General features: G+C 47.4%; 1 protein-coding gene across 1 annotated transcript in view; it reads left to right on the top strand.

The window, feature by feature from the left end:
* The first annotated feature begins 1,416 nt into the window (after positions 1–1,416).
* efnb3b (ephrin-B3b) overlaps positions 1,417–12,381 on the top strand; it is a 78,483-nt gene continuing 67,518 nt past the window's right edge. The window contains exon 1 of the mRNA XM_030076147.1: positions 1,417–2,784. Coding sequence (XP_029932007.1) covers positions 2,636–2,784 — 149 coding nt within the window. The 5' untranslated portion in view covers positions 1,417–2,635. The remainder of the gene's footprint in view (positions 2,785–12,381) is intronic.

Below are 12,381 nucleotides of genomic sequence, written 5' to 3'. Positions count from 1 at the left end.
GGCCTACAAAATGTATTTGTTCTTTCTCAAATGCTGCTTTTTGAAAATATAAGATTATAGACTGAATCTATAGAAAACTGTAGGATTCGAGGGTACTTTGGTTTATTTGGTTTAATATTAGAGAGTCATATACACATGGAAACCACGTCTGACCGTCACTGACAGATTAGTTTGTGCGCCGTGTCTACCACATGGGGGCAGTGCAGGCAAAGTTTTGACACTCCCTGCCCAGAAACCATCTGGTACACGGTCCTGTGTGTGTCAGTGTTCTTGGCATCTGGGGCCCCAGTATAAACACTTGTGTGTGTGGCCCTCAGCGGGCTTGTCACCCGGGCCGTCCTGCACCTCATCAAGCTGAACGCCCCCACTTTGAAGCGTTAGTGTTGGAAGGACTCGGGCCAGACTTCCCCGGATCTGACAAGCAGGCAGGGTGGGAGGACAGCGAGGGCTGCACTGACACTGACACACACACACACACACACACACACACACACACACACAGCAATGTAGTGTATGTGTGTGTGCTGTTACACTAGCCTACAGACAGACTTATGAGGTAAATGATGAGGAAACCAACACCGACCTCTCTTGTAGTCCCACATTATTTCCAGTCAGCATCTGTGACCTCCTAACATTTTTTTTCTTATCTGCTATAATATAATCATAATATTCCTATAATATCCCAACAGAGACTTCTAGAGTGACTGCAGCACTAAGTAACGGGCTCATAGTGGCCTTGCTCTACTGTATGGTATTTTTATTTCCTGTGTTATCACTACAGTATTCCTATAATAATACTTCTATAGTCTGCGGCGCTCGTAGTGACCTTATCCTATTTTATGGCGTTTTATGTCTATAATATTCCTATAATATTCCTTTGGGGGCTTGTAGGGTGACTGTTGCACTGAATAATGAGCTCGCAGTGGTTCTACTCTACTTTATGGTATTTTTATTTCCTATGTTGTCACTATACAAGCCTCTATAGGAGCACAGAGACTTGAAGCGCTGCTGTGATATTTGAATAGTGTCCATCTAAAATTTCATATAGGATTACGACAGCACAGCGCCTCTCCAGTGGCACATGTGATGCCCAGGAAATGCATTGAGGGCGCTCTTGCTCTTCCATCATGGTGCTCAGGCGGTGGAGGACGCGCGGCGGTGAACGTCTGGAGGGGGTCGGGGGGGTCCGTTCTTCTTGAGCGTTTGAAAGGAGGCAGAATAGAGCGCCAGGGAGTCCGGGGGTCCGAGTCGGGGGGCCCCTGAAACTCAGAGAGGAGGAGGAAGCAGGAGGCGCTGAAAGGGACTCGATACCGCCCCCACGAAAAAGCCTGGAAGAATTGCGCTCCGTCAGTGCGCCCAGCCTGCCAGTCGGAGGATGGGGATTTTTTTTTTTCATTCATCCACGTCCCCTTTTTCCCTCCCCCTTCTCTCAAACAAGCCAGTCGGTCTGTCAATGTGCTTCGAGCATTAGGGCAAGTCAAACCAGTGGGATTTTGAGGCAGAGAGACAGAGGAGATAACGAATGAACCGCTTTCCTCTGGCCGAGAAGCGACGCGTCCAGCTCTCCAAATGATGCGCCACATCAGATAGGCGTCAATTTCCAAGACGGACTGATGCCCACAACTCGCATCTTATCATTATTATTTTTTTTAATCACTTCACAAGTTTCATGTTGTGCTTTTGTGCGACATTATTAGGCTGGAGGAGGCTGGAGATGCTTTTCTAGCTCTTTAGTTTGTTTCTTTCTCCGTTTTCCTCTGTTATAGATTTAGTTGATTCTTGGATTTATCATCGACTTGGATCGTGTGATTTTATTTTATAATTTCAACGCATCTATTGCTGTGGGATTTGTGGATTTACAGCCTATATTTTTTTGCTTGTGCTTTTTTTTTTTTTTTTTTAAAGAGGAGAAAAAGGATTGCAGTCCTCATTGACTAAACCCAGCGAGCATCAACACGTCCGTGTGAGGATGGAGATGTGGACAGGAGTCACATCTTTTCCATTTTAAACGCTGTTCCGTCACCGTTTGGGCTTGATCGCGACAGTTTCTGTTCAACAGACTGAATCTATTCCTTGTCGGTCCAGCCTGATCTGTCGGGAGGTAGATTACTGCAGGAGAAAACAGGGTAATGGGAGAGAAATCACACAGAGTCGGCAAAGAGAACAAGGGAACATTGTTTGGAAAAAGACAATTAGGGCGCACCGAAAGGCAACAGAAATAGCTCTTGGGTGGCGATAAATTTCAGAAAGCAATCGATTCCCTGGAGTTATATCCAAGCTAAGGAGCTCTGCTTTGGAAAAAGGAGGGACAGAACGACAAATTAAATCGGAAAGTCATGGGATTTGTGTTCAAATAGTACGGACGTGGACGCGCAGAAAATAGCGTCGAATTTGGAGACGTTCGTCCAGACGCACGGATTGAACAAGTTTCTCTTGCGCATTTTCAACCTGTGATTTTCCTTTGATTAATTTTGATTTGCTTCATTTAGGGCTGTTATCCATGCGGTTGCACCAGGCACGCTTTCTCCTCACACTTTGACTGCCTTTACCTATAGCCTGCCCGGCTATAGTCGAATATCCTTTGTTTGGAGAGTCCCCTTGCAACAGCATAGAAAATATATCCCATTTAATTTAAATGGGGCTACATATTCGGGGTGTCGGGGTTGAAATGGCGTGTCGAAGCAGTGGGAATGGATTGGGAATCCTGCTGGTATTCTTACTGGATTTACTGGGAACGACGGCCAGCAATATGGAACCCATCTACTGGAATTCCCTGAACGAAAGGTAAGAGTACTGCTTTGGCTTGCAGACATTAATATTTTGTAGTTATAGTTACAGGTGTACACCACATGACACCAACCCACGCAAAATCTAAATCAGTGCGATTTCATGCCCAAAGTCCAATTTCATGCCCATTGCTTAAATACAAGTTCTGTAGGGAGTAGAGAGATTTTTTTCCCCCGACGTTTTCTGAATGTAAGTTAACTCACTATAACTCACTGAGCACACTAAAGGCCCCTATAGGAATAGTAATTCCATATTACATTTAAAAAAAGGCCAATTATATAATTTGATAAGGCTACTATAAATTCACTATCAAGATCAACGCACGCAAGTCCCAAAGGGAATATTAATGTCTTTTCCGTAGGGCTCCAATTAATTCGTCGAACCGTCTTCCCCAAATAACATAAAGTATGTTATTCATAATTTAAGAAAAAACACACACACAAACTATAATGGAATAGAAACAATTAATGATAAATTTAGACCTACCCTCTCACGGCTCCGTCCTCATTCTAATGAAGTTATAGCCTACATTTGTTACGCTCATGAAGAATATTATGGGTACGCCGGCTGTGATTTTTTTTTAATGTATTGGTTATTTATTTATTTTTTTCTTTCCTTATTTATAAAGCAGTGGCATTTATAAGCTCCAGGCCAGTGTGGACGAGGCCTGTCTGCCCTGTGCAGCATAATAAAGACTTGTCTGATGCTCTAATTGCTGTAGCTGGATGACCTTGATTAAAGTGTAGGCCCTGGCCCACAGGCCGCTAAACCTCCCCGTCTGGCCACTCTGCTGCGGTCATTTGCATTTTCTCTTTCCTCTGGTGAAGGTGTCCGGCATTAGCTGAGGAAATGTCATTTTAAACACCTTTCAGCCCTCCGCCTTAACGACCGACACCACTTTCCTCACACCTCTGCCAATTTCCCTGTGTCTGAATGGACACCCGGTGGTGAGGAAGGGAGGGGGGGTTGCTGCTGCTGGAGGATAGCAGCGAGGCTGCCACCCGGGTGATGTGGGGCTATTAGTGACACCAAAACCTCCAAATCTGCTTATATGGACTAGCAAAAGTGCATCCATGACTGACAAGGTGTGATAAGTTGTTATGCTGCCAAACATCATCTTAGGGAGAGCATTGGCCCTGAATGCTCCCCTGATGTGATTTAAAAATGTATACTGCCCAACCATTTTTTCCCCCCCACTTCATCTATACTGTCCATTGTGATGCAAAAGAGCCACAGGTTCCATTTAAGACTCATTTAGGTAAGTGCTCACTCCTTGCCACCCCCAAGTTGATGCCCTTGGGCTCCCAGGGAGACTAACAGGTTTTCAATGCATCCATATGCCACAGGCTGCGGCCCTGCCCTGGTCCTCTCCCTTCATGTGACTGTGCGTGGGCCCCTGCTGTGGAGCCAGGCATGAAGCCCTTAATGAGGGCTTTTTGTCAGCAGTGGGTGGATTCACCCAACGGGGAGTAGAGTTGGACACGGGAGGGTAATTTTCACTGAGAAGCTAACAGTCTGGGCATTTTGAGGCCTTACAGGTGATTGTGCGCCTTTGTTTCCTAATGAAGTTTTTTGTTAGGTGGGCGTCATGGCTTAGTGAAAGGGCCTGGCTGACAATTAGCAGGGTGGCGGCTTTGACGCCAGACCCGGCCTCCGTAGTCATCTTCACAGATTTGCTCGCTCATATTTTCAAAATGCAAAGCCTATTGTATGCCACACGAAGCTTAATTCATTGCTAATCCAATTTCTGTTTCCCTAGTTAATTTTCTTGGATGGTTTAAGGCCCTTTTGCACAGAATCCTGTGCTTTTTGTGCCTCCACACGACAGGAGTAGCACACTAGAGTTAGCTGGCCTCAGGGCAAGACTAGGTTTTGGCCCTGGGCTGAAATATGTTAAGAAGCCATGCCTGTCCAAATAGCGCATATCTCTGAAGGACAAAGTCCTGAGCCCACACACATCTGGTTTGTACTTCTGAAATGAGGCGAAAAGCAAGCAGAGGCAGTAGGCTGTATCAATCAGGTGCAGGAGTGCATGTATGGTTCACATCTTGTCTGTGTAGCAAATGGACTGTCACGTTGTTAACCTCTAGACCTCGGCTGGATGTGCTGCTTTGAAGTTTCGACCGTCCACCTGCAGTTTCCCTCCACCTCTCCTCCCATCTTTCTTTCCACCTCTCTGAGCAATCTTCGGCTCCCTCTCTTCCTCTACCTGTTCCTCCTCTCCTGTCTCATATTTTTTCCACCCCCCCCCCCCCCCCCCCCACGCTATCTCTATTTCCGTCACCTTGGTCAGCTCTCCTTCCTTCCTCCTTCATCCCTCTCTGCCTCTTTTTCCCCCCGTCACTCTCCGTCTGTCTCCATCTCTATCTCGCTCTGTCACTCCTCTCCCGGAGCAGTGACCAGACGTGGCAAATTAGAAACATGTGTCACATCCAGCCACTAATTAATGGCGCAGCAGCCGCCAACGCGCCCCAAAGATGTCTTATAGGATTGACAGAGGTGAAGTGGCAGGGGAGGCATCCAGGGGTGTCGTGGAGTGGTGCACCCACCCCAAGCGGAGCGTTCCTGCCCTTTTTTTAATTTAAGAATCACCTCTTTCAAGCCATCCATCATATATATATATATATACCTTGCCTGGAAATGTTTTAGTATGAAAATGTAATTGCATTTCTTTGCGTTGGTGGTGGCCGGGTGCCACATGCTGTTTCGAAAAGACGGGGACAGGGTGTGTAAGGTGGAATGTAAACAAAGACAGGCACCGGTGGGCGATAGTTACTGTGAAAGAGAAACAGAGGGAGAGGAGTCGGCGGGGAGAGCCAGTCCTAACCCTAAGTAAATCAATACTGGTTAAGTCTCAAGTGCCAATACAGGTTCTGCTTGAGGAAGGGAGAATTGAACCAGAACGATCACCTTGGGAAGAGCTCCCCCCAGCAGACATACATTATCCTTATCTCAGCATCTCCTGTTATTGGCCTTACACGGACGCCCTAATGAAAGATCGAATCTTACATTACTGCTCTGGAGTTGGAGAGACAGGGTGTGTGTGTGGGAGGGGGTGTTAATGGTGACCCGCACACACACCTGGATCAAAAGCAGTGGGTCACATAGGTGGATGAACACACACACACACACACAAACACACACACACACACACACAGAATAAACCGGCTCCTGCGGGGACAGTGTTGGCTTTGGTCACTCGGCCGATCACACCATATGGAGTTTTGTAGTTTTTGGCCGCTCTGCAACTTTGATTTCAGCCCATGTTCTTGAGGCCAAAGCCATTTTATTCTCATCCAACCTCCCGGCTCCCCCCACCACCACCACCACCTCTACCACACCACCGCCGTTACATTCCCCTCTTTTTCCCTCCATACTCCAGTAAACGGCTGTAGATTATTGTAAACGGCTGCCGAGGGTGGGCGTCTCCTCGCCGGCTGCTCGCGGTGACTTGTACTACAACTATTCCCTCTCAGATCCACATTAAAATTTAATCCCCCCCTTCCGTTTCTCAATAATTCATTAATCGCCGGCTAATTGGCGCCGGATAAAAGACCAGCTAACTAGGCTAAGTGTTTCAACTACAAAAAAAAAAAAAAGGGAGAGAAGAAAACGGAGAAAAGGCTCCAAAAAATCTTCTTGGGAGGGCATTCGGGGATTGAGAGGGAAAGTGGAAGAAGAGTGTTAGTAGGTCAAATTGGGTGTTGTATCAAAGCGGCGCTATTTCTACACCCGTTTATTGATTGTTTGTATGTTCGAAACTCCACACCCGGTTTCACCCCTTAAATCCACCCCTAGGTTTTCCCTGCATGAATAATGCATGCCTCCACCAAGGCTTTTCTGGGCTGTATGGATAAGTAAGCAGGAGCCTGGTAAGCCTACACGCATCCTTAGGCTAAATGATTAGAGAATATCCACTGGGTAATTTTTTTTTATTTTTATTTGAGAAGGGGGGGTGAAGATGAGAAAGAATGCAGCGGAGAGAAAAGAAAGCGAGATGCAGAGGGAGGAGAGAGAAGGCAAAAGAATATGAACCATATTGTTGGAGCTGCCTGTTGAGGGAAGCAGGCAGCAAGCCTCTCTCTCTCTCTCCCTCTCTCTCTCTGTGTGTGTGTGTCTCTCCCTCTCTCACCCATAACCGCGTTGCAGTGAAACAGCAAAAGTGTGTGTGAGTTTACGAGCTGAGAGCAACAGGAGCTGTGAAAAGAAGTTTCAGCTGATGTGGCAGAATGGAAAGGCCAGGGGAAAGAGAGAGAGGGAAGCCAGCCAATCAGGCCGGAGGCTGGGATCTCTCCTGCTCTCTCTCTCTCTCTCTCTCTCTCTCTCTCTCTCTCTCTCTCTCTCTCTCTCTCTCTCTGTCTTTCTCTCTTTGTCTCTCTCTCTCGAACGCCCTGAGCATTCCAAAAAGGCAGGCAGATGGACAGACAGGTATGCAGTCTCACACGGCCATGTATAAAATTGTGAGAACACACACACACACACACAGCTCTATCACAGACACACACTCTGGACACATGCCTACACACACACACACACACTGATATTACACACAGAGATGAGCCTCAGGTGGCTTGACCTCTCCTCCCATCTCTGTTGGACATGTGTTTAAGAGTGTGTGGTCATAATATGTCACCCCTGTTGCACGTGTAAGCGAGCGTTAAACACACACCGCCCCTGGACGATGAAGAGCAGAAGCAGAAGATGCACACTTACACACACACACACGCCCTCGGAGGTGAGGAAATTGGCAGGCGTCATGGACCGTTGTTCCACTCGGAGTTCATTCATTATTTTATCACTCGATTATAAGTTTATTTGGCAAGGGCAGCGCAGCATTCATCAGCATCATAACAGCCGTAAAGTGGCGCTGTAAATATGCTGGGGTTAGCGAAAGAACTCATTTACTTCCGCAGTCCCTTGGGCATTAGAAGTGACTTTGGGATTTTGGTAATTGTTAAAAGTGCTGATGATTAGGATGAAGGAGATTAAAAGCGTGTGGCTGGGCGAGCTAATGCTGATTTTTTGGACTTGTATGCAGAAACAACTGAGTCTTTTTTTTTTTTTTTTTTTTTTTTTTTCCCTGGGAGTGCGTGCATGCACAAACACAACGTATGCGCACAAACACCGGTGCAGGGTGGCGGCGGCGGTAATCCGGGCCGTATGTCTGAAGGGGTCACATGTGTGTCCGAGCATCACTGGGCAGATTGCCCTGGGTGGCTGAACCCGGAGCTCAGCCCCTTAGCAAAGCCAGCCAACGTACACACATACACACACACACACACACACACACACACAGCAACACACCGGCCTCTCATTAGCTTGCTTCACAACACACCAAGCCTAAGCAGGATCATCCAACCCTCCTGGCGGCATTTGGACTGGCCCAGGTCAATCCTCCTTCCCTGGGTGAGAGCAGCGGACTGGTGGGATTGGAAGCCAGTGCAAGACTGTGTGTGTGTGTGTGTGTGTGTGTGTGTGTGTGTGTGGAGGGATGGTTGGACTCTATGCCACGTGCAGGCGGCTGAACGCAAACGCACAGGAACGCCTCGCCTTGCCTCCTCGCTTTCTCGATCCTGTTTTTTTTTTTTCTTCTCGCTCCCCCTCCCGTCTCACTTGGATTTCTCTCACCCGTCTCCTCACCTCTCCTCCGTCCTCTCACATCATCCCTCTCTCCTTTGCCCTCCCGGCGGCTCGGCTTTTGTTTAACCTGACGATCACGAGGCGCTGCGCGACGTTTGGACGGGCTCGTGGCTGCGGCCGCCCCGTGGCACAGACGCTGGTCCGGATAACCCAGAAAGCAGCGGGCGAGAACTGATGCAGTCGCCGTTTTGTGTGTGTGTGTGTGTGTGTGTATGCGTTTGGATTCTTGCCTGCAACAGAGGAAGTGTAGGTGTGCGAATTTGTGCCATGAATACTAAACCGGTTGTGGTGGGAAGATCTAGAGGAAGATCTAAGCTTCCGGTGTGTATGCGTGTGAGTGTGCCGGTGCGCTCGCGTTCCCCTCAAGCAGCATCAAGGTGGGGCCCTCATTTGCATCGCCCTATTCACGGTTATGCAGAACTTATAAAATGCAAAACAAAAGACAAACATCTTGTTCTCTTATCTCCTCGTACGCTCCTGTCAGAAGCCCAGGACTCGTTCCAGCGTCGCTCTTTGTTTCCTGTCACTTTCATCCGCCCCGGAGCTCCATCACTCTCCCGCCGCCGTGCGCCGGCGGACGCGGTCAACATGTCGCTCGGGCTTTGGCGCCCGGCCCGAAATCGTTTTAAAACTGAATGTTAAAGTGAGGCGCGCATGTGTTTGCGAGTTTGTGTGTGTGTGTGTGTGTGCCCATATCTCAGCACAAGAGAGACGTATGAGTGTGTTTACTGGTAGACAGCTGCGCCTTGTCACAGCTGACATTTTGGCTAACATTGTAGGGCCGATGTGAGCAAGAGGGCAGGGACAGGAGGAGTGGGGGTTGTCAGGGTGAGATGGAGGGAGAGAGAGAGAGAGGAGGGGTTGACAGGGTCAGGGAGAGAAACTGAGAGAGAGAGAGAGAGAGAGAGAGAGAGAGAGAGGGAGGTGGAGGATTAGAGAGCATGAAAGGCAGAGAGGGTTAGCAGAGAGTTAGGAAGCGTGAGAGAGAGATGGATGGTTTGTTAGTGCAGCGGCGTTTGACAGTCAGTGGTGGTTGATGTGACGCGGCCCAGATAGAGAGAGTGACGGATGGGCCGCAGGTCGCCCGGCCCGCCACCGCCACCAGCCGCCAGCCGCTTCCTGCTCACATCAAACCCAGCCGGCCTCCCATTCCTCATTACTGACACGTCCCATAATATTTATCCGCATTGAGTCCGGCGTGAAACCTGGTAAGCTTTTAGGGAATACGTTGATTTTTTTTTTTTTTTTTTTTTTTTGGGGAGGGAGTCAGCTCTTTGATCTCCTCACCGTGGAGCGATGAGAAGATTGGGGATAGTTTCCCCTCTGTGCGCTCGGTGTTTAGTATGCCACGATGCATATGATAACGGGGGAATGATGCGAAGCTACCGATTATTTAAGTGTAAACCACACTGATGCAGCGGATGTCGATTGCCTAATGGCGCGGCAGTAATCAGCTGATCAAGGCGAGATCAAAGCGAATTCGGCTCCTTCAAAGGAGAAAATTGACCTTTTGGATGCTCTTACACTGTTATTCAATGAATCCCATGAGTTATTTGCCGATAAAGTGTTTGAATTTACTTTGTTGGTGCAACTACTTTCCCTAAACCGTGCCTCATGATCACCTCAGAAGTAACTTGTTTTTAGACGATTTTCACTTGTTTCAAGTGAAAATTCACTTGAAACAAGTGAAAATTTGCTTGTTTCATTGGCAAAATTTGCCAGTGGAAAAAGTGAAAATTCACTTGAAATAAGTGAAAATTAGCTAGAAACAAGAGACAATTGTCTAAAAACAAGTTACTTCTGAGGTGATCATGTCTTATTTTAAGTGTAATGAGATATTTTGACTAGAAATAAGACATTTTTGACTTGAAATAAGACAAATAATCTTGGTAAGATTTTGACTTTTTGCAGTGTGGTTATTTCCTACATTTCCCAGAGTGCCTTTCAAGAAACCGCCCGGAGAAACCCAGGGTTATACGTGCAGGTGAAGAATGACAACAAAGAGTGATGGAGAGAAGGAGACGAAAAGCGAGAGCTGAACCCTTGACGCGGCGTGTCTCGTAGCTGCGATGCATTCTGGTCCGTTCTCCTGGTGGGGAAATTGATCTCTCTGCCTCTTTTATGACTCCTCCCTGTGCGATCGCTGAAAAACCGATGCACGCTGATGTTTTAAATTCGAGAACAATGCCCCGCTTTGAAACTCCGGCGCGGTCGCGCTGGAAACACCCACCGCGCGGGGGGGGCCACGTTGTGCGCACTCGGGCCGCTCATCCACGGCGGCAAGACGAAAAAAAAAAAAAAAAAAACGCAAAACAGGCCCCGGTAATGCAAGGTGCATCGCCGGTGGCTGTTTTTTATCTGCGCTCCAGTGTCTGCGGGGTGGATTTTTTCCCTTTAACGCCTCACTTTACATTCTTATTTTAGACATAAGAAGCTGTTATCCAGAGTGACTTGTAACAAGCACAGAGAGTTAGCGAGTAAGCACACATGAATCACCATGCCTGCAAGGAGCCCGCTAACAAAGAGGTGCAACTGCTCGCTGCTAAACTACAAAAGGACTGATCGCTTTCATTTGTGTGTGTTATTTTGTGTTGGTGCGTGTGTGTGTGTTCTGGTTGTTGCGGTAGATATTCGGTCTCCTGCGTGGGAGATAGGAGACCTGTTACTCCAAAGCATCTTAGCGTTAAGATAATCTTTGCCCATTGACTTACAACGGCCCAGAGATGATCCTCGCGCTAAGAGGCTTTCTGCTGGGAACCCTGTCCCGCTCCGTTCCACCGCGGTGACAACCACTCCTCTTCAAACTTGGCTTATGTATGAAAGTATGTATTTATTACCCCATACGAATACAGCCATAATTCTCTCCCTTGTAATATTCTCCATCCTTAACTCTCGCCACCTTGATTGTTTTTCCAGTCGTCATTCCTTCGATGTGTGTGTGTGAGCATATGTGTGTGTGTGTGTGTGCACGCGCATGAATGCATAGGTCTAATTAGGAGTTAAAAGACCATACTGTTGAGAGTAGCCCATCTGGCTTTGGCATTAGCCCATAGCTGTAACAGCCTATAGGGAAACTGTGACCTTGGCTAAGTGAGCAGGGAAAAATCACGCTCAATTTCCTGGGTCGGCATTAAACACAATTTAGCCGAAAACTGGCGTTGGGGAGTGTAATATTAAGACGGAAACATAAGACTCGGAGTAATTCTTCGCCTTTTTTTGGACGTGAAGGCGCTCGCCTGTGTGCGCGGGGCAGGCCAAGCGTCGACTTCGGGGTGTCCTCCGTGGCGATCGCATAGCAGAATGGATCGCCGCGTGCCAAGTGGTTCTGTTTTGAATTGTTTGGTGTGATTCAGAGCTACTTGGTTGTGTCTGTGTGGGCCCGTGCACACTGATACTCTCGCTGTATTCCCACGTGCATGCGCCGCCCTTGAAAGGAGACCAAAGAATGTGAAATTGCAGATTCAGTGTTATTTTTTGCTTGACACCACTGAAGAAATGTTAGTGTGGGGAAGATTTTTTTTTTTTTTTTAAATAAAAATCAACTTATATCAGGGATTTTCTTGTAAGATATTAAGTCATGTCACAGCGTGTTAAAGTGCTGCCACTTTCTGGAGCGAGTTGCACGTGATGTCAGGTTTCTTTCTCTTAAATCAAGTCAGTTTCACCTCAGCTGAGTTATTCCGTGCTCCCCTCTGAGTCGAGAGGGAAAGTCTCCAGTCGGCTCGCAAAGACAAACTACAGCAAGACTGTTTTTCTTGGTTCCTGAAAAGTTCACTGCAAAAAGTCAAAATCTTGCCAAGATTATTTGTCTTATTTCAAGTCAAAATGTCTTATTTCTAGTCAAAATATCTCACTACACTTAAAATAAGACATGATCACCTCAGAAATAACTTGTTTTTAGACAATTTTCACTTGTTTCAAGTGAAAATTTACTTGAAACAAGTTAAAATTTGC

The sequence above is a fragment of the Myripristis murdjan genome, chromosome 18, assembly GCF_902150065.1.
Source record: "Myripristis murdjan chromosome 18, fMyrMur1.1, whole genome shotgun sequence".
NCBI lineage: Eukaryota > Metazoa > Chordata > Actinopteri > Holocentriformes > Holocentridae > Myripristis > Myripristis murdjan.
This window is presented reverse-complemented; position numbering and strand designations above follow the sequence as displayed.